We start from the raw sequence: 20353 nt of genomic DNA, 5'->3' as shown, positions 1-20353 counted from the left end.
TAATTACATCAGATTGATTGTGGTTTAACAGCAATCTCGGCTTTGATTAATCTGGCTGCTACCACGCACTTAATTCTTTGAGAGTCTTCACGGAGTGTATATATTACATATATAGGTAACAGAAATAATACTACAGTGGAGGACCTTGTAAGACTGGGATTGGGCATCCAAATGGCAGATGAAATTTAATGTGGACAAGTACAAGGTGTTGCATATAGGAAAAATAACCCTTGCTGTAGTTACACGATGTTAGGTTCCATATTAAGAGCTACCACCCAGGAAAAAAATCTAGGCATCATAGTGGATAATACTTTAAAATCGTCGGCCCAGTGTGCTGCAGCAGTCAAAAAAGCAAACAGAATGTTAGGAATTATTAGGAAAGGAATGGTAAATAAAACGGAAAATGTCATAATGCCTCTATAATCGCTCCATGGTGAGACCACACCTTGAATTCTGTGTAAATTCTAGTTGCCATGTCTCAAAAAATAAAAAATATATAGTTGCGATGGAGAAGGTACAGAGAAGGGCGATCAAAATGATAAAGTTTCACATTAAAAACTCTTCTTAAGATGGAGCTTCATCAGCTACTTCATTTATGTTGACTGTGAAAGCTAATGTGTAGTAAATTGCTTTCTAGGGCCTACTTCATTTGAGTTTGATGTACATTCCCAATGTAGACATCAATGCAGTGTCAAGAGGTCCTCTTATTCTTCAGTGTGGCATGGATTTTTATACAACGTAGAACCATGGTTAATTTTAGCAATTACAGCATTAAAGGTCAATTAGCAGTTTACCTGCATCTTTGTTATACAGAAAAATAAAGAAATTTAACATGAAATGTTTATCCTCCCCTAAAGGCATCTATTTTCTATATATAAATATGTTTGAGGGAAAATGTAGTATTGTGTCAGCAGTTGGTGAGGTGTGCATGCGAGTACCCATCCTAGACCTAAGGACCTTTGCAAAAATGTTTCTAATCAAAATTTCAAGATGATTTCCATGGGCACCATGTTATCAATTGCTACTTGCAAACAGTCTTAAAGTGTATTAATTCAATTAAATTTTGAAAACTACTCCTAGAATTAACCAGGTAGTCAAAAAACATCCATATACTTAGATTTTGTAGCACTTTTAAACTTTTACTGATTAGGTTCTGGTGAACTTCAATCAGGTCAATTCCAAGCCCAAAGTTGGCCTTCACATGAAGTTTAAACTTGATTGGTCCACTTCAATAAAGTAACTGTGCACCTAGACAGACTAAATTACAGTATAAATTGACAAAAATGCTAAAAATGGAAAAATCCCTAAAAGGACCTATATCATTTAAAGCATGCGCAGATTTTTCAAGACACTGATCATGAAACCAATCACGAATACTTTTCCCTTATTGACCGATTACAAAGTTTCTTGGGGTACAATCCAAATAAAAATCACTGAATGCAGAGTACCAGCTGATCTATGCTTTCAGGCTCATGCCAAAATAGCCATCTCTAGACAGAACAGCCAGGCCTCAGAAAAGGCAAAAAAAAAAAAAATCAACATAAAAATTATTTCATGAACTTTCCACACAGACGTCCCAGGCATCCTGTTCCTTCTGTTCTTTTTAGCTGATGTTGCCCAAAGTGGATTCTAATCAGAGGATTGATATACACAACAGTCATGATGTACTTGAGGAGAAGTCCCAGGCATCCTACCTATCATCACGTGAATGTGGAAGGGTTTACAAGCAGTACCTGTTTAAGCACCTCAGAAGAAAAAGAGCCACACATTACAAGACTGGGTGATGCTGAATCCAGACACCAATCTTTAACAGCTTTTCCTGTTTACTTACCAATTCATTAAAGCAATTATACACGTGGTGTTTATTTCATCCAAATTAGCTATGGTCAGTGAGAGCCATTTGAGATTTCACTACATAGAGTAAAGCAATGTTAGCAGATAAAAACAGAGGGGCCAATGCAATTAATGGGTGCTGAATACTCAGAGCCCGTTTTCCTAACGCACCTCCAGGTACCTCTCCTGGAGGCGCCAGGCAATATTTAAATTTGGGATCGCATTATCAAGGAGGTGCCAGGGATGCTTGCACGCCCCTAGCACTTCTTTGACAATGGGAGCCTGCGAGCAGTCAGCCGTTCGCCGGTGAGGAAACAAACACCAAATTTATCGGCGTCCGTTTTCTTAATCCGCACACAGCCAGGGGTTCAAGAAACGGACGCTTGTTAACTGAGCGTCCGTTTCCTGAACCCACCAGCACTTTTTTTTTTTTTTTAAGTTTTTTAAAGATTTTTTCCTCCTACTTAATATCTCAACGATATTAAGTAGGAGGATGTAAATAAAGTAAAGCAGTTTTTTCTGCTTTTCTGTACAACTTTTGGGAGCACTCAGCAATTAACACCTGCTCCGGGCAGGTGTTAATTTCTAGGCACAAAAATGTGTCTTAGACCCACATTTTTTTTGCATTCGGAGTGAATAACTAATAGCCTCATTCGCATGTGATGAATGCTATTAGTTTCACCCCATGTTGGTCTGTGCTGTGGAGGCGCTAATCCCCTTATTGCATAAGGGGGATTAGGTAGCACCTATACAACCCGTGTCCAACTGCGGGTTAAACAAGGCGCTCAGCTGAGCACACTGTATTGCATCGGCCCCAAAGTTTGCATTCCAGTAAAATGAGTATGTTTATTTAAAAAATTGTTTTATAATGTGAATACAGACTCACTGTCAAGCTTTCTGAAAAATAAGTCACTGTACATACAGTAAGTATAGCAAGTTACACATTAGAAACAATGGACCGTTTGATACCAGCACCTTGACAGTTTCTTCCTTCCATCATGCCTTGATGCAATTTGGTGGAGATGCAGGGACTATAACAAAACTCCCATAGTACTACTCCACAGCAGCCAAGTTTCTCCAAATTGTGTTGCAAATGGAAATAAAATCCACCCAGTCAAATCTTGGGCAACACAAATGTTTACTCATACAGTCAATCAGAATATTTTACAAGGTCCTACAGTCAGGAACTACCTAAGGCAATTGACAAAGCAAAACTGGAATGGCTGCTACAGTATCTGCAAAACTTCTAAATAAAATGGACTTCATAGCTAATTTTCTTGTTTGTATAGGCATGTTGCTACACAATGTTAATTCTGAAAACATTTTCATACTCATTTATAATTCACAGAAATCCTTTTTGGAAATATCAAGAAGATAAACAATTTTGAGAATACTAGGAACTGCTCGCTTGACTTTGCTCTCAGCTCTGGGCTGCAGACTGGGGATGGGGAGGTGTGTACACTTTCCCCCTTGCCCTCACTTTCTACTCCCTACTGCTCTCCAGATTCCCCTTCTCCCATTCCCCTCAAGTTCCTTCCCTTCTCACCCTACTCCTCTTCCCCTCACCATTTGCTCACTCTTCAGCCCTCCCAATTTCTCTCCCTGTCTCACACACTTTATCCCTCTCTTCTCCCACATTCTCACCTGCTTTCCTCCCTTTCCTTCTTCCATCCACCTCTCCCCTGACACTCCATCTTATTTTTCCCCTCTTCTTTCTTTTCCTGCTAACGTCTCCCATTCCTCACTCACCACTTATCTTCCCTTACTCAACATCCTACTTTCCCGCTCTCCTCCTTTCCCTCACTCCATGCTTTTCATTCACCTCCTCCCACCTTCCCTCTCCACTCACTCATTCTTCCACTCATCCCTCCCTTCACTTCCCATCCTGCTCACTCCCCTCTCTCAACCACCATTCCCAAAACTCAGACCTCATCTTGTCACTGGTGGAATCTGGGAAAACCCTATTGCCACTGCTGCCACCACCACCACCAATGTGGTGCTAATCCCACCGCCCCTTGTCCTGCTGCCTGAGGCCTCCTGTGACAGCAGGCCAACTGCTTCTCCAGCTCCAGGCGAGCATTGCTGTGTTTCTACACGCGTGGCTGCAATGAATGTTCACCCTGAAGCCCTTACAATTTTACACTACAGAGAAAGAACTCTCACTAGTGTAAGAAATAAAAATCTAGGAATTTACTGCTAGATAAGTATGTGGCATAGGAGTGAGCACTCTGCCGAGATGCATACTCACCCATCAGCTTTAATAATGAATGTGATGCCAACAGAAATCTCAGCAAATCACAGTTGAAATCACCACAAGTCACATGTACTTGTCCTCTCCCCAACCTGCACCTTCATTTCATATTGACTTTCATGCATTTATCAATATTTTAACACAGCTTTGTATGTAGGTAGGTATATAACCAATATACTCTTAATAGCACAACATAAGCAATATGCCGCAAGTGGGTGTACGATGGAAGATTTTACAGTCTGGCCCAGGGATGTACCAAGTACAAAGACAGTCAAAATGTGGCTTACCATGCTCATAAAGCAAAAAAGCATTTCAGCTAGTGTTTCATAAGATACCAACTAGAAATCCTGAATGGAAGCAACATACCCTGAAACAGAAAATATGATAAGGCCCATTTAATCTGATCACTTTCCTTCCTGTTGAAATAATCTAGACCCAACTTAATATCTGGCTTTCCCCTCACTTCTTCATAATTAAGGATCCACTATGCTTATGTTTCATGTTTTTCTAAATTCTGTTCCTGTATTTGCTTCCACCAATCTCTTCTGGAATATGAATGCATAGATCAATCACCTTGTGTGTTAAGAAACATTTAGCAATATTACTCCCAAGTTCTACTCAGAGACTCATCCATGATCTTTTGTTCTAGACGGAGCTTAAATTTGTAGACAAAAAAAAAAGAAAAGAAAAAAAAAGAGTGGAACTGTGCAGGGGTAAGCAGAATGGAAGGGAGCAGGGCTAGGTGTGACTTGTGTAAGGGGAGGAGAAGGGGCTAGATGTGAGCTCTGTTCCACACACACGAACATATGTATGCAAACACACCCAGTAGCATCAGATGTAGTGTAGTGGACAAGCATTCACCACATCTCTCTTCTCCCTTTCTTATCCTCTCACATGGCCTTTAAACTGTGCCAGGAAATTGCACAAAAATCAAGGCGATGTAGCTGCTCTCATCTTGGGGTGAGCAGTTCCACTCTACTTTGCTTTCTCTAGGATTTGAGGGGGGGTAGCCAGAAATGATCCTGCCACCACTGGCTCTGCTCAGTTTCTGCAGGAATTTGGAAATGATTTACACTACAGTCTCCTTGGGTCCGGGAAAAAAAAGGTGATGATGCTATTTTGGGTTGTTCTGCCAGAAATTAAACCCTGGGTAACAGACACAGAAAGAGGTTGAATTAGCACAAGTTTGAAAATTGTGTTCTCTAGTGCTTACCAAGGCCAGGTTTGAAGCCTTGATGACTGGCACTATTGCTTATAAGTTTCAAACGTGTACTAAAACTGCTTTTTGTGACTGTGTTTTGCACTGCATCTGTTTCAGTATCAAAACCCCCCCCCCCCCACCCCTTGCGATAGCAGTTCAATTTATTAGAGAACCAGCAGTCTCTTAGGCTCCTGTTGTAATCTTGTTAACCTACCATTAGCTTCCCCACCTGCTGTAATCCTCTTGCTAAACTACCATAACCCTTCCCCTCCTGTTTCCTGTAGAAGAGGAAGAGAAAGGGGAACAAGAAGGAAGGGGTTGAATTGGTGAGTAGAGTTGCTGTTGTGTGCTCCAGATTTACCTTCTCTTCCCAGCAGGCTTTCTGAAAGGGAGGGGCTGAAGCTGCCTCTTAAGTCTAAAAAGAAGTACAAGAACAACGTTCCAGGCCATTCCCCCACAAATTAAGCTCTGTTCTAGAACGGGGTGGAAAACAGTCTTCAAGAGCCACAAACAGGCCTGGGTTTTCAGGATATACACAATGAATATGCATGAGATATTTGCATAAAATGAAGGAAGTGCATGCAAATCTGTCAGGCATCACCTAGATAGGATTTTAGACAGTGCTGGGGAGGAGCCAGCTGTCGTGGTACATGTGGGCACCAACGACATAGGAAAATGTGGGAGGGGGGTTCTGGAAGTCAAATTTAGGCTCTTAGGTAGAAAGCTGAAATCCAGAACCTCCAGGGTAGCATTCTCTGAAATGCTCCCTGTTCCACGCACAGGTCCCCAGAGGCAGGCAGAGCTCTGGAATCTCAATGCGTGGATGAGACAATGGTGCAAGGAAGAGGGATTCAGTTCTGTAAGGAGCTGAGGAACATTTTGGGGAAAGGGGGAGTCTCTTCCGAAGGGACGGGCTCCACGCTCTAAAAAGGAAATAGAGCAGCTTTTAAACTAGAACAAAAGGGGAAAGCAGACAGTTGCTCAGCAGTGCATGGTTCGAGAGAGGTATCTTCAAAGAATAATGACGCATTAGAATTAGGGCATCCCAACAGTGAGGTTCCATTAATAAGAAAAGTAATCCAAGTGCCTGTAGTTAAACACTCACCTGAGCTAAAAGATTCTAATTTATCCCTATCAATTAGAAAACAGAATGAAAATACAAAACACACTTTGAAATGTTTGTATGCTAATGCCAGAAGTCTAAGAAGTAAGATGGGAGAATTAGAATGCATAGCAGTGAATGATGACATAGACTTAATTGGCATCTCAGAGACATGGTAGAAGGATGATATCCAAAGGGACAGTGCTATAACGGGGTACAAATTATTATATCGCAATAACAGAGGAGCATCTGGGAGACGGGGGTTGCGTTTTATGTCCGGGACAGTATAGAGTCCAACAGGATAAAGATCCTGCATGAGACTAAATGCATAATCGAATCTTTATGGGTAGAAATCCCTTGTGTTGGGGGAGGGGGGGGGAGAGAGAGTATAGTGATAGGAGTATACTACCATCCACTTGGCCAAGATGGTGACAGTGAAATGCTAAGAGAAATTAGGGAAGCTAACCAAATTGGTAGTGTAATAATAATGTGAGATTTAAATTACCCCAATATTGACTGGGTAAATGTAACATCAGGACATACTAGAGAGATAAAGCTCCTGGATGGAATAAATGACAGTTTTAGAGAGCAAATGGTTCAGGAACCAATGAGAAAGGGAGCTATTTTAGATCTAATTCTTAGTGGAGCACAGGATTTGGTGAGAAAGGTTAACGGTGGTGGGGCCACTTGGCAACAGTGATCATAATATGATCAAATTTGAATTAAATGACTGGAAGGGGGACAGTAGGCAAATCTACGGCTCTACTGATAAACTTTCAAAAAGGGAAACTGATAAAACGAGAAATAAACTGAAGGGAAAAAAAAAGTGTGCTTAGACATTATTAAAAAAAAATACCATCCTAGAAGCACAGTCCAGATGTATTCCACATATTAAGGTGGAAGGAAGGCAAAACAATTAACGGCATGGTTAAAAAGTGAGGTGGAAGCAGCTATTTTAGCCAAATAATCTTCATTCAAAAATTGGAAGAAGGATCCAACAGAGGAAAATAGAATAAGCTGGCAAGTTAAATGCAAGACATTGATAACACAGGCTAAGAGAATTTGAAAAGAAGTTAGCCGTAGAGGCAAAAACTCACAGTAAAAACTTTTTAAAATATATGCGAAGCAGAAAGCCTGCGAGGAAGTCAGTTGGACCGTTAGATGATCGAGGGGTTAAAGGGGCACATAGAGAAGATAAGGCCATTGCAGAAAAATTAAATGATTTCTTTGCTTTGGTGTTTACTGAAGAGAATGTTGGGGAGATACCTGTTCCGGAGAAGGTTTCATGGGTAATGATTCAGATGGACTGAACCAAATTACGGTGAACCTAGAAGATGTGGTAGACCTGATTGACAAACTGAAGAGTAGTATATCACCTAGAACAGATGGTATACACGCCAGGGTTCTGAAGGAACTCAAAAATGAAATTTCAGATCTATTAGTTAAAATTTGTAACCTATCATTAAAATCATCCATTGTACCTGAAAGACTGGAGGGTGGCTAATGTAACCCCAATATTTAAAAAGGGCTCCAGGGGTGATCTGGGAAACTACAGACCTGTTAGCCTGACCTCAGTGCTAGGAAAAACAGTGGAAAGTGTTCTAAAGATCAAAATCACAGAACATATATAGAAAGACATGGTTTAATGGAACAAAGTCAGCATGGCTTTACCCAAGGCAAGTCTTGCCTCACAAATCTGCTTCACCTTTTGAAGAGGTTATTAAACATGTAGATATAGGTGAACTGGTGGATGTAGTGCATTTGGATTTTCAGAAGGTATTTGACAAAGTTCCTCATGAGAGGCTTCTAGGAAAAATAAAAAGTCATGGGATAGGTGGCAATGTCCTTTTGTGGATTACAAACTGGTTAAAAGACAGGAAACAGAGTAGGTTTAAATAGACAATTTTCAGTGGAAAAGGGTATACAGTGGAGTGCCTCAAGGATCTGTACTAGGATCCATGGTTTTCAATATATTTATAAATGAAATGAAGGGGATTACGATGAGTGAGGTAATAGAATTTGCAGATGATATAAAATTATTCAGAGTAGTTAAATCACAAGCGGATTGTGATAAATTGCAGGAGGATCTTGTGAGACTGGAGAACTGGGCATCCAAATGGCAGATGGAATTTGTTGTGGATAAGTGCAAGGTGATGCATACAGGAAAAGATAGCCCATGCGGTGGCTGCACAGCGTTAGGTTCCGTATTAGAAGCTACTGCCCAGGAAAGAGATCTAGGCATCATAGTGGATAATACTTTGAAATTGTCGGCTCAGTGTGATGCGGCAGTCAAAAAAGCAAACAGAATTTTAGGAATTATTAGGAAGGGAATGGTGAATAAAATGGAGGATGTCATGGTGCCTCTGTATCGCTCCATGGTGAGACCGCACCTTGGATACTGCGTGCAATTCTGGTCGCCACATCTCAAGAAAGATATAGTTGCGATGGAGAAGGTACAGAGAAGGGCAACCAAAGTGATAAACAGGATGGAACTGCTCCCCTTTGAGGAAAGACTAAAGAGGTTAAGGCTGTTCAGCCTGGAGAAGAGATGGCTGAGGGGAGAAATGAGAGGTCTAGAATGGATAAATGTGAATTAGTTATTTACTCTCAGATAATAGAAGGGCTAGGGAATACTCCATTAAATTATCAAGTATCACATTTAAAACTAAATTGGAGAAAATTCTCTCACAACGCACAATTAAACTCTGGAATTTGTTGCCAGGGGATGTGGCTGATGCAGTTAGTGTAGCTGGGTTTAAAAAAAGGTTTGGATAAGTTCCTGGAGGAGAAGGCCATTACCTGCTATTAATCAAGTTGACATAGAAAGTAGCCACTGCTATTACTGGCATCAGTAGCATGGGATATACTTAGTTTTTGGGTACTTGCCAGATATTTACATCCTGGATTGGCCATTGTTGGAAACAGGATGCTGGGCTTTATGGACCCTTGGTCTGACCTAGTATGGCAATTTCTTATGTTCTTTGTGGATATCCTGAAAACCAGGTGTGTGTGGTTCTTGAGGACTGGGAGTTGGCCACCCTCGTTTTAGAACTTCCTTTCCAATAAAAAAAAAAAAGTTTGCTCCTGCATTATTTTGTATTTTTCAAGAACAGCTAGGGCAAAACAGAATGTAACCACTAAATATACAACTAAAAGATTAATCACCAATAATCTTTATAGTTAACTTTGTAAATATTAGTCTTATCTAATGAAAAACAGCCAATCCTTCCCATCTGACAGAGCCCTCAAATTTCTCATTCTCTGAACAACCACTGTCCTCTGTGCCTCCAATTCCCACTATTTTTATTCCAAGCATTACTCAATTTAGTTGATCAACCTTATTGTACGTGGGTGAGACCTCTTATAAAAATACAGCTTGTACTTGCAATGTGCCTTAAAACAAGACTTCTTAAACTTGTTCTCTAGCTGGTGACCCCACAGCCAGCTGGGTTTCAAGAATTTACAATGAATATGCATGAGAAATTTCATGCATTGCAGAACCAAACTATGCCAATTTCTCTCATGTGTATTCACTATTTCCCAAAAACCCAACTGGCTGTGGAAGTTACCAGGACGGGTTTGGGAAACCCTGCCTTAAATAGGTCCCACTGGGGATTCAAGCCATAGCTTTGAACTCCAGTTGACATCCAAGCAAACATTGTTTCTTCCACCATATACTGGTTAGCAGAATATGAAGTTCAAGACACTATCTGACCTACTCTTTTTTCCTTTCCTAGAAAGCAACTACTTTATTGACTAATTGGAACTAACATGACAAACATGAGTCCATGGCAAGAACCATAAAAAATGTTTTATCTACAAACAAAATAAATTTAAGAACACCAGAAACAAACATGTACAGAAGTATATACATTCTTGATTTTACTTGAGAAAGAATCCACCTACAATCTTAAAAACCCTTACCAATAAGTATCATTCATCATGATTGCTTTTCATTCACCATAATTCCTTATTATAATCATTGGTCTCGCAAAAATATTTTAGTGTCTTCCTTGAACTTACGACCTGGTTGGTAAACCAAATAAAGCACCCCTGAAGCAGATGTACAGAGGTCACTGAAACATGGGGCTGTGTCGAGAGCAAGACAACACACTATTTTTGGATAAGTTCTGTTAATTATAATTACTTTTAAGTACAAGAAAAATGCTAACACATTTTCACAAGACCAATGATTATAATAAGGAATTATGGTGAATGAAAAGCAACTGATTCCATGTATGAAGGTCTTATAATACTCACTGGTATTGTAAGTAGATTGTGTCTTGTTTATAATATTTTCTGCAGATTGTGTTTTAAGTGGTATTAATTCTTGATTGTCTTACATCTGTACAAAGAGACAAATATCAGAAACCAACCTATTTAAATATATTATTTAGCTTATATTAGGTTGACCATAGCATTTCTCATTTCCAGTTGCTATGCATAAAGTGGACTGAAAGCACAGCTTTACCTACTGGACCAGCAAATGCAGACCTGATTTCCAAACGTAATAAGTCCATGCACCACTGCTACTTCATAAATATCAATTGGCAATGTCTTCACAAAGGCTTGATGCTTTTCAGCAAATCTACAAACAAATAATTTCAGAAAACTAAGTTTCAACCTATGAAAAGAAGAGACAGGTTGAATAAAATCGATGTTATCTGCTACTGATCAGCAGTTAAGCACATATGAGCCTCTTACAAATGGTGAAATTATCGATCTTGCCAAAGAAATTTAAGGTCTTCCATGAAGTATGTCATTGTACCATCAGCAGGTGTACTACAAACCTAGTTACTCAGTTTAGCCTCACGTCACACAGAAAACTCCGTACCTATTACTTTACTCTGCTTATCAGATCTAAAATGGAAGTTCACAGGAGTGACATCAGAACTGGCAAAATGCAATGTAGTCAGTTAAAAGTAGCACTTATCTCTGGGATCCACTTTTAAAGTTGCAGCAAAATCACAGAGCATTCTAAATAAAATGACATCAAAATCAGATGCACCACATTTTGTACAATTTTAATTTTACAATGTGAAAACAAAAATGTATGCACACTTATATAAAGAGAGGGCTACAAAAATTATTCGAACAAGACATTCTACACCGAATTAATGGAGCCTACTCTCCATACATGCGAATCCCTCAAAAAAAATACCCAGATTAGGATCCTCTTGGACTCTGATATATCCTGAAAATTTGATGTGGATAGGTCACATACAAGTTATTAGTGGGAGGAATGACAAGACAAAACAATGCACACACATTATGAGCCTAACTTTCAAACCTATTTGTGGTACTGGATTTGCACGCATAAGTGGAAGTGTGGAGATTTTTCCTAGTATTTTATATTCACAACTAATTTAGATTTACAATTCCCATCACTCCCTCAGAGATCCCCTGTGTTTATCCCAAACTTTCTTGAATTCAGATACCATTTTTCTGTAGTCCTCATAAATAAATATTTCCTAAGATTATTCCTGAGTCTACCCCTTTCACCCTCATCCCATGAAGCTCTAGTGCCCCTCAGTTCTACAGCCTCCTTTCCAGTGAAAGAGGCTGGCTTCCGGTATACATCTCTCTTCATATCTCCCCTATCTTGCCTTCCCCTCTAGGGTATACATGTTTAGATCTTTAAGACTGTCCCCATATGCTTTAGTACAAAGACCACTGAATATTTTAGTAATCACCCTCTGGACCAACTCCATCCTGTTTATATCCTTTTGAAGGTGTGGTCTCCAGAATTGTAGACAGTATTCCAAATGAGATTTCACCAGGTTCCTATACAATATCACCTCCCTTTTTCTACCGACTATTCCTCTCCCTATTCAGCCAAACATCTTCCTGGTTTTTGTCACTTGTTTGGCCAACTTAAGATCATCAGATACAATTACCCCAGATCTTGCTCTTCTGTCATGCTTGTGCATTTAGGATGTAAAAACCCAAATCTGCATTTTTTGCATTACATCTTAGCTGCCAGCCCCAATCCCTCCTCATATTTTTCACACCTTCCTCACTGTCTACCCTTTTGCAGATTTTGGTATCAGCAGCAAAAAGACAAGCCTTTCCCTATGTTGCTCATGAAAATGTTAAAAAGAACCAGTCCAAGGACCGATCCCTGAGGCCCACCGCTATCAACATCCCCCTGCTCAGAGTGAACTTCATTTACCGCTATCCTTTGTTACCTCCCATGCAACCAGTTTCTAGCCTGGTCAATCACTCTAGGGCCTATACCAAGGGCACTCAATGTATTTATAAGTAGTCTATGCAGAACCACGTCAAAGGCCTTACTAAAATCCAAGTACACTACATCTGATGCTCTCCCTTGATCCAACTCTCTGGTCACCCAGTCAAAGATACTGATGAGATTATTCTTATAACATTTACCTCTGGTAAAACCATGCTATCTTGGGTCTTGCAATCCACTGGATTCCATAAATTGCACTATCTTCTATTTTAACATCGATTCCATTAATTTGATCTCCACAGAGATCAGACTAAACAGTCTGTAGTTCTCAGCCTCCTCACTCCTTGTTTTATGAACAGGAACCACATCTACCCATCTCCTGCAGAGTTTACAAAACACCGTTTTATAAACTGTGCAGGAAAGTATGCACATGTGTTTCAGTATGTACAAATATTTGTAATACAATAAAAATGCTTACTTCTCTATTGTGTAAATATACGAACAAAAAAACCCCCACATTCATAAAAACGATTCACACATGGAGGGAGATTTTTATAAAATCTGTGAATATACTGTTTTGAAAATACTTAGCTCGTGTACATTCTTGAAATCAATTTGCATATACCTCTGCCAGTTTACCTAGAGCCTCTAGCATTTCACTGTAAACTCTCCCCAGTTCATCCAAACTTCCCAACCAAAAATTGCAGACGGCTAAATCTGATTTTTACTTGCACTAGTCAATTAGTAGGGGTAAATCTATATGAACAAGCTGGCTAATGTATACGCATAAGTCTCATCAAATAACATCCCCATGTACTTCTTGACCCTGCCCCAGGTCAACCTAGACTACCCCTTTTTTGTGCCAGTAAAACGTATGCATTAAAAATAAAAAAATTGCATGTCTACTTATCAAAAGTTTATAAAATAGCTTATGCACAAATGTAGGCTACTTATGCAGGCATATTTATTTAAAAATGTTTGTATACCACCTTTACAAATAGAAATTTAGTCAAAACGGTTTACAGATTTAAAACATACATAATCAAAAATAAAATACTTATCAATAAAACAATACTTAGACAAAAATCTATAAAACAAAAACAAAGAGAAAGAGTGCCTCTAAAATATTAGGGGGTGCCGTAACTGTTAAGGTTATGCTATTTTTATGCACAGAACTCCTTTCAAAATTTACATAATAGTTGCCTCATAAGCCTACTTTTTTTCTTTTGGAAACAGGCTAATAAATTGGTAGCCAGCAAGATTTTCAGGTCACCAGCTAAAACAGGGTATAAAGAATGTCTTGTTTAAGTTGCAGCACAAGGTACTTGTCAGTATTACATACAGTTTAACTAAAAATTGTACAGAAAATATATACTACTATAAAGTATCACATATTCCAATAACTACTTTTGTCATCTGAGGGGGGGGGGGGGGTTTGTCACAAGGGATAAAATCTTTCCTGTAGCAGCTTGAATTATTTTCCTGGTTTTCTATTCATTTTAACTTTACTTATTTTTATTTATTTAGATTTATATTCCGCTTTTCGCACTTTTTTCAGCGCTTCAAAGTGGATTACATTCAGGTACTTGAGCGTCATCTTTCTCCAGAGCACTTCTATTTCTCTTACCACCATCTCTCTCTCATTTCACTCTTCTCTGCCTGCCAACATTTCTTCATTTTGCTCCATCTCACCCACCTTTCTTCATTTCACATCCTTCCACTTCTCCCCTCAATCACCAACCTCATCCCACTAATGTTCCTTCTATTCCCTTCTCTCTCATGCCCTTTTGTTTGCATTTTATACCCCACCCCCAAACCTACCACCGTTCCCAGAAAACTCCTTCACCTCTTTGGCTATTAACTGCATTTGATTCTCTTCCTCTCAGCAGAACAGTCCTCCATCTTCCCCATTATCACTATCCCTTCTCAGCCCCTCTCCCTTCAAGTGTAAGCAGCAGAATATACAGGGCTGATAGTGTGCACCAAGGGGACACTAAAATAACACATATGCTCACCATGCCCGCAGTGATCCTGTGGCACCCTCTACATGTACTGCCATCTTTTGAAAATGTACACAGGTGCTGCAAGTAGAGAAGATGGCAAGAGAGCTGGGAAATGGTGAGAATATACGCACATACTCAGAATCCCCATGGTATATGCTGTCAGCATAGTGTTCTGCTGCTTGTGTTGCCATTGGTGACCTGCAATCATGCTTTTGAAACTGTGTGCACACATACATTTGTCACCCGCCATACTGAAAGTGTGTTTTGTTTGATTTTCATTGCAATTTCAGATCACCCAGTTTAGGAACTCCTACTTTAAAGCATGCATAATTTCATTTACCTGGCTTTTCTTTAGCAAGAGAAATGAAAAATGCTAGTGTGATACATTTTCTCTCTGCTGTACTTACAATTCAGGAACTGCACCTTGAATAGGACACAGGAGACCATTTCTAAGGGACTCTACTAGTGTTAATGTGCATGTAGCTTCAGGAGGCTTGGGAATATAGACAGTGGAAAATTACTATGATTAAACCTATTAATAATGATCAAGGTTGGTCTTGAATAGATTGCTTATTATAAGATGGATAGACAGCTTTCAATCTAACTTTGTGCATAAAACCTCTCTCAATACAAACTTTGTCAGTTACCCAATCTGTGCCCATGACAACAGTACCAAGTAACCATACTAAAATTTTAACCAGCAGTAAACTATTGGCTCAAACACAAGCAAGTGCTGGAGTAAATGTCATGCAAAAACGTGTTTTATCAAATACAAATACTACAAACAGAGATTTTGCTCTCAATTAAGGAAATGCTCGACTGTGAAATTATATTAGACAGAAAGCTTCTTAATTCAATAGTAGGAAACCAGCATCAATGGACCTACACCACAAGCTCTTCATAAATTCAGGTAAAAGTATGCAAAATCAACTTATTGTATTATATAAAACCACAGAAAATATTCTTGCTCACTGCTACACATAAAGCATTTTTAATTACTTCAAACTAAATATTTTGTTTTCTCCCTTTCCAAGAAAAAATAAAAAGAACAAAGTGGCAATTTCTAATTCAACATTGTGTATGTTTTTTTCTACTTCATGATTGTGCAACAAATGATATTTTTCTTTAAAAAGTGTTTCAAAATATATTCATGACCATTACTAAACTGAACAGCATTAATTACTGCATAAGAGAGTAATACAACAGTTTAGCAATAAGATCTTAGCATTTTATAAGTTCTAGAGAGGGACATCACTATTCTCATTTGAAATGCTAAATAAAATAGTATAATATGCTTAGTGCAATCATATATAATCACTACTACTTCTACACAGCCAGCAACAACCTCAGTTCAAAACATGTAAATCCTGCCAGTTTTCACACAATTACAACTATTTCTTACCATAACTATACTGACTAATGCAACTTTAAATTTAAAAATGGTTGTGTGTTTTATTTTATATACTGATTTAGAGGCATTGTAACATTCAGAAAGGCAATCTTTAAAATGTTTTAAATTATGTTTCAGAATGGTGGGGAAGCAAAAAATGTAGATCAAACCTGTTGCCTAAAAATCATGTGCAATGAATGACAAAACTACATACAACTGATCCAATACATAACCAATTTCGGTCATGCATGAACAATCCCAAGAATAATCACTCAGAACGTTCAAGCCTAACAATAAGTTGTTTTAATTTACATAAGTTTCAATCAATTTGTTGACTACTACCCGGTTTGATCACAGTTATTCCCTGTTTGTATCAGTTGTTTGACAAAATGTAATAAGTTGTTATATCTGTAAACCGGAGTGAAGGCCTCTAGCTATACTTCGGTATAAAAAAGCATTTAAATAAAGAAGAATTTTCACATTCTTGTTTATATATAAGATATTTAATAATTTAAATATTCCAATTTTATGCCAACTGTATATACACAGTATAGAATAAATTCTTATATATTCCAGATGAAGTCTGGTTATCAACCTTTTCAATTCAGTTCTCTCTCTCTTCATGGGAGCACAACTACATTTAATGCATTTTAAGGGAAGGCTCATTTGCTTTTCAAAATTGTAGTCGTTAGTAGAATGACAAACATGGTCCCTATCCCTCACCCAATGCAGTTTTGCCAACAGATATGTTCAAATGACTTCTGTTATGTCATGGGGCTAAATTCATGAATATTTTTTTTTTTGGGGGGGGGGAGATAAGACTGAAGTGTAGGGTCTGAGCTTGGAGAGAAGGATCCCTTCTTGTCCTTTTGACAGAAATTAAGAATCTCTACAATATTAACACACTTATCACCCAACTGGAGCAGAATTAAACCTGCTTCTTAAAACAAATCTCTATACTAAAGCCTAGAAGAAACTGACAGTGGTTTGTTGCTTTATTTTCCCAGTGTTTTTATGCATTTCAACTGAATTATTTTCTTTTCCAAACTGTTAAGTGAAATTACAATAAGCTAAAAACTTTTACATTTTCAGTCACTCCTGACAGCTGTATTAGGCATTTACAATCACGCATAACTAGTACATCTCCGTTTCAGGGACTATAATTTTAGCTCGAAAAAGGCCGATTCAACCATTCAAAAAAAAAAGTAGTCACCGAACACAACCTATTTCAAACATCCGTTTTCTTTCTCGTGTATTTCAACACAGAAGGCTTCCAACCACCTCTCCTTTTTAAAGAACCAGCTTTAAAAAAAATGAAAGATGTCTCAAATACAACTCCGATCAACCAAAACAGTCTAAGCCAAAGCACTTTAGAATGCGATCCTCAGCCCAGAAAACATTACGCTCATTTCCTGGACGCAAACGCTGGACGACATTAATACCGCTTCCCTTAAGGGCCGCCCAAACACGACTACAGCATGTGTCAACCACAAACATCAACACATGCCCTGCCTTCCAGCAGCCATTCGGGGCAGGCAGAGACCGTGCCCGCACCCCGGGCTGAGCCTCTCGCCAATAAGCAATACTCCACTCCAGGTCTCCAGCTTTCCCCTGGCAGTCTCCGGCTATCCCAGCCCTTTTCACCCTGTAACAGCTCCAGCATATTAAGCACCGGAGAGTCCGCCCGGGGCATAGCAAGAGGAAAAGAGGGGAGATGGGGGGTAAGGATCGGTGGAGGGGAGAAATCGCCGTTATTAACACCCACCCACCCCAGTACTAACGATGCACAAACTGATAATCACTGCTAGTGAGTATCATTAGAGCAGTTATTCTGTAGGACGTCTGTGTTGCTTCAGATAGGTAGTGCCGACCCCGCTGGGGGCGTTCTCGCCGGGTACTCACACTCGGGGCAGCTGCAGCGGCGGGGCCCCTCTTCGCTGGAACACGCCGTCTACGAACACCCCGTTCTTGCCGAGGCAGCGTAAGTAGAAATCGCCGCCGCCCTCGCCATCCTCGCCGGCCGTGAAGATCTCCAAGTGGCGGCGGGAGATGAAGCTGGAGTGGCCCATGCTGACGTCCACCGAGCCCTGCGAAGAGTTGCGGCCGATGGTCACCGAGCGCTTCTTCATCAGGTACTCGAACTCGCGGCCCTCCAGTCGAGCCACTGCCGAGCCGGGCGCCCCACTCACCGCTGCCGCCATCTTTGGGTTGGGGGGGGGCGTTGAAGAACACTGCGTCTAGCACACAGAGGCTCAAGCTGCACGAAGCCGGGCACTGCCTCAGGTCGGTCCCCCCCCAAGGCTGGCTGAATGCGAGAAGGTGGTGGCGGAGCGGGGCGAAGCTGAAGCCAACAAGCTCCACCAGCGCCAGCGGCTCCGACCGACCCGCAGCCGCCACAGACAGCGAGAGAAAAGGAAGGAGGAAAGGCTGCAGCCTAGCCTGACCAGCATACGGCCGCGGGCTCTATCGGATGGACGGCTGGGAACAGCCAATGGCGAGGACAGACAGTAGTGGGGTTATCGAATTTTGGCCTGTCAGAAGAAGCGCTCAGCTCTGCTCCAAGGCGGAGGGAAACGGAGGCTTGGTTGCGCCGCACAAGAACAAGACAGATTTGGGGCCAGGCTGAAATCCAGGAGCAGATTCTCCTTGCAAGAGAGAAGGAATGGAGTCCGATTGCAAGACAAAATAGGCCCTGCTCGGGGATGTCAGGTGTACTGCGGTACTAGCAGGTTTATTAATTGTAACTATCCTATTACTGCAAGTTCTGTACAAATAATTATATAGCTACAAGTTACAACACCTTATTAGGAAGAATACTTATCTTGCAAACTGGTGCAAGATATTCCCTTAGCCATGATACATAGAATTAATGATTAAGAAAAATCATATCCCTGTATAATAACTTATTTGTATTTACCTGATACAGTGTCTCCATTCACTATCACCACTGTGGAAAAAATGAGTGATTCTGTGCAGCAATCACAAACCCTGCTCTTTCTGTTTATTTTATCCAGTTACTTGCCTGGAGGTGGCATTTTAGCAATCATAGTCCAAAATTGTGAAAAATTAATCTGGGAAAATAAAGCCACCAGAAGCAACAGGCAATCCCAGATCTCCAGCATTGTGATAAAATCTTAAACACGTTTTAATCCCATGGCTTTAAATTTTGCAGGAGTCTTGGGTATTTTCTTCAGCAGCATCAAGATCATTATCAAGTGCTAGGAGTCATGCCAGCATTAGTAATTTCAAAATTAGATTATTGTAATGCCATGTATGTGGGCCTTCCACAGAAATGTCTGAAAACTACAAGAGGTATAGAATGTCATTTCCACAAGGGTTTTTGGCAAATTCTAAGAGCAGAGACCATATTTTGCCAATTTTAGGCCCTAGAGAGAGAGAGAAAGAGATCATTTTGGTTAAACTAAGTTTTTGTGGGATGAAACAATTTAATAGTGTAGGTGTATAGCTCCCCCACTGGGGTAGAGAGTATTTGGGAAGGTCCTCTGGTATATAAAGCCAGTTCACTATTTTATGTTGTATATTTTCTGTTTTCCCTCTCAGGGGCAGAATGCTATGGTTGTCCCCTGATTTTTTTGTTAAGTTTTAATGCCTCCATGGAGCCTCTTAATTTGGATATGGGAGTTTCTTTCCACCCTCCCTATCTTTTTTCTATTCCAACTTTTTGTTCTCTGTAAACTGATGCGATATGTACCAGTACATGAACATCGGTATATAAAAGTCTTTAAATAAATAAATAAATAAATTTTATGCTGATTTCTTTAAGTTCTGGGTACCCATTAACTAGGGACTCGAGTTATTTTCTGTTTTCCTGTTCTAACGTCAGTGGGAGAGATTGCTTCACTGAGAAGGGACCTGAGGATCATCTGCATCCAGAGGAAGGATGATTTAGTTATCCAGAGGAGAAGAAGGACAACGGGGTGAAAGGAGTTGGATGGATCCCCAAAAGTACTCAGAAACATCTACTTGAGATTTTGGGAAATGAGGAGTAACAATAATATACCTCTGATATTTTGAGGAGAATGTGAGTCAGAGGAGAATAAATATTTCATGGAGAGATAGGAGATATGGGACTTGTATTTAGACACAGATCTAAACTGAATTAAACATTTTCTTTGCTATGTGGGAGGAAAGTCTAAAAAGCTTACCTAAACCATGAGAAGGGAAGAAGAGAAAATTGGCTTTACCATCTTAAACTTTAAATAAGATTTTGAGAAGTCTCACAAATTTATTGAGAAATACTTATAATATCAATAAGTGAACAAACAGCTGTAAAGACTACTTTCATCATTTCATATCTCTGAAAAAGTAATGTTGGAAACCAATTCAGCTTTCCATGTGCTTTTTACTACTTAGTGACTGTAA

The 20353-nt window shown here is 39.8% G+C and overlaps 1 protein-coding gene across 1 annotated transcript in view; it reads right to left on the bottom strand.

Moving 5' to 3' along the window:
- Positions 1-18496, bottom strand: part of FOXK2 (forkhead box K2) — a 281644-nt gene extending 263148 nt beyond the window's left edge. Inside the window, exon 1 of the mRNA XM_029600265.1 lies at positions 17873-18496. Coding sequence (XP_029456125.1) covers positions 17873-18171 — 299 coding nt within the window. The 5' untranslated portion in view covers positions 18172-18496. The remainder of the gene's footprint in view (positions 1-17872) is intronic.
- Positions 18497-20353: the final 1857 nt, after the last annotated feature.

The sequence above is a fragment of the Rhinatrema bivittatum genome, chromosome 4 (assembly GCF_901001135.1).
Source record: "Rhinatrema bivittatum chromosome 4, aRhiBiv1.1, whole genome shotgun sequence".
Taxonomy (NCBI): Eukaryota; Metazoa; Chordata; class Amphibia; order Gymnophiona; family Rhinatrematidae; genus Rhinatrema; species Rhinatrema bivittatum.
This window is presented reverse-complemented; position numbering and strand designations above follow the sequence as displayed.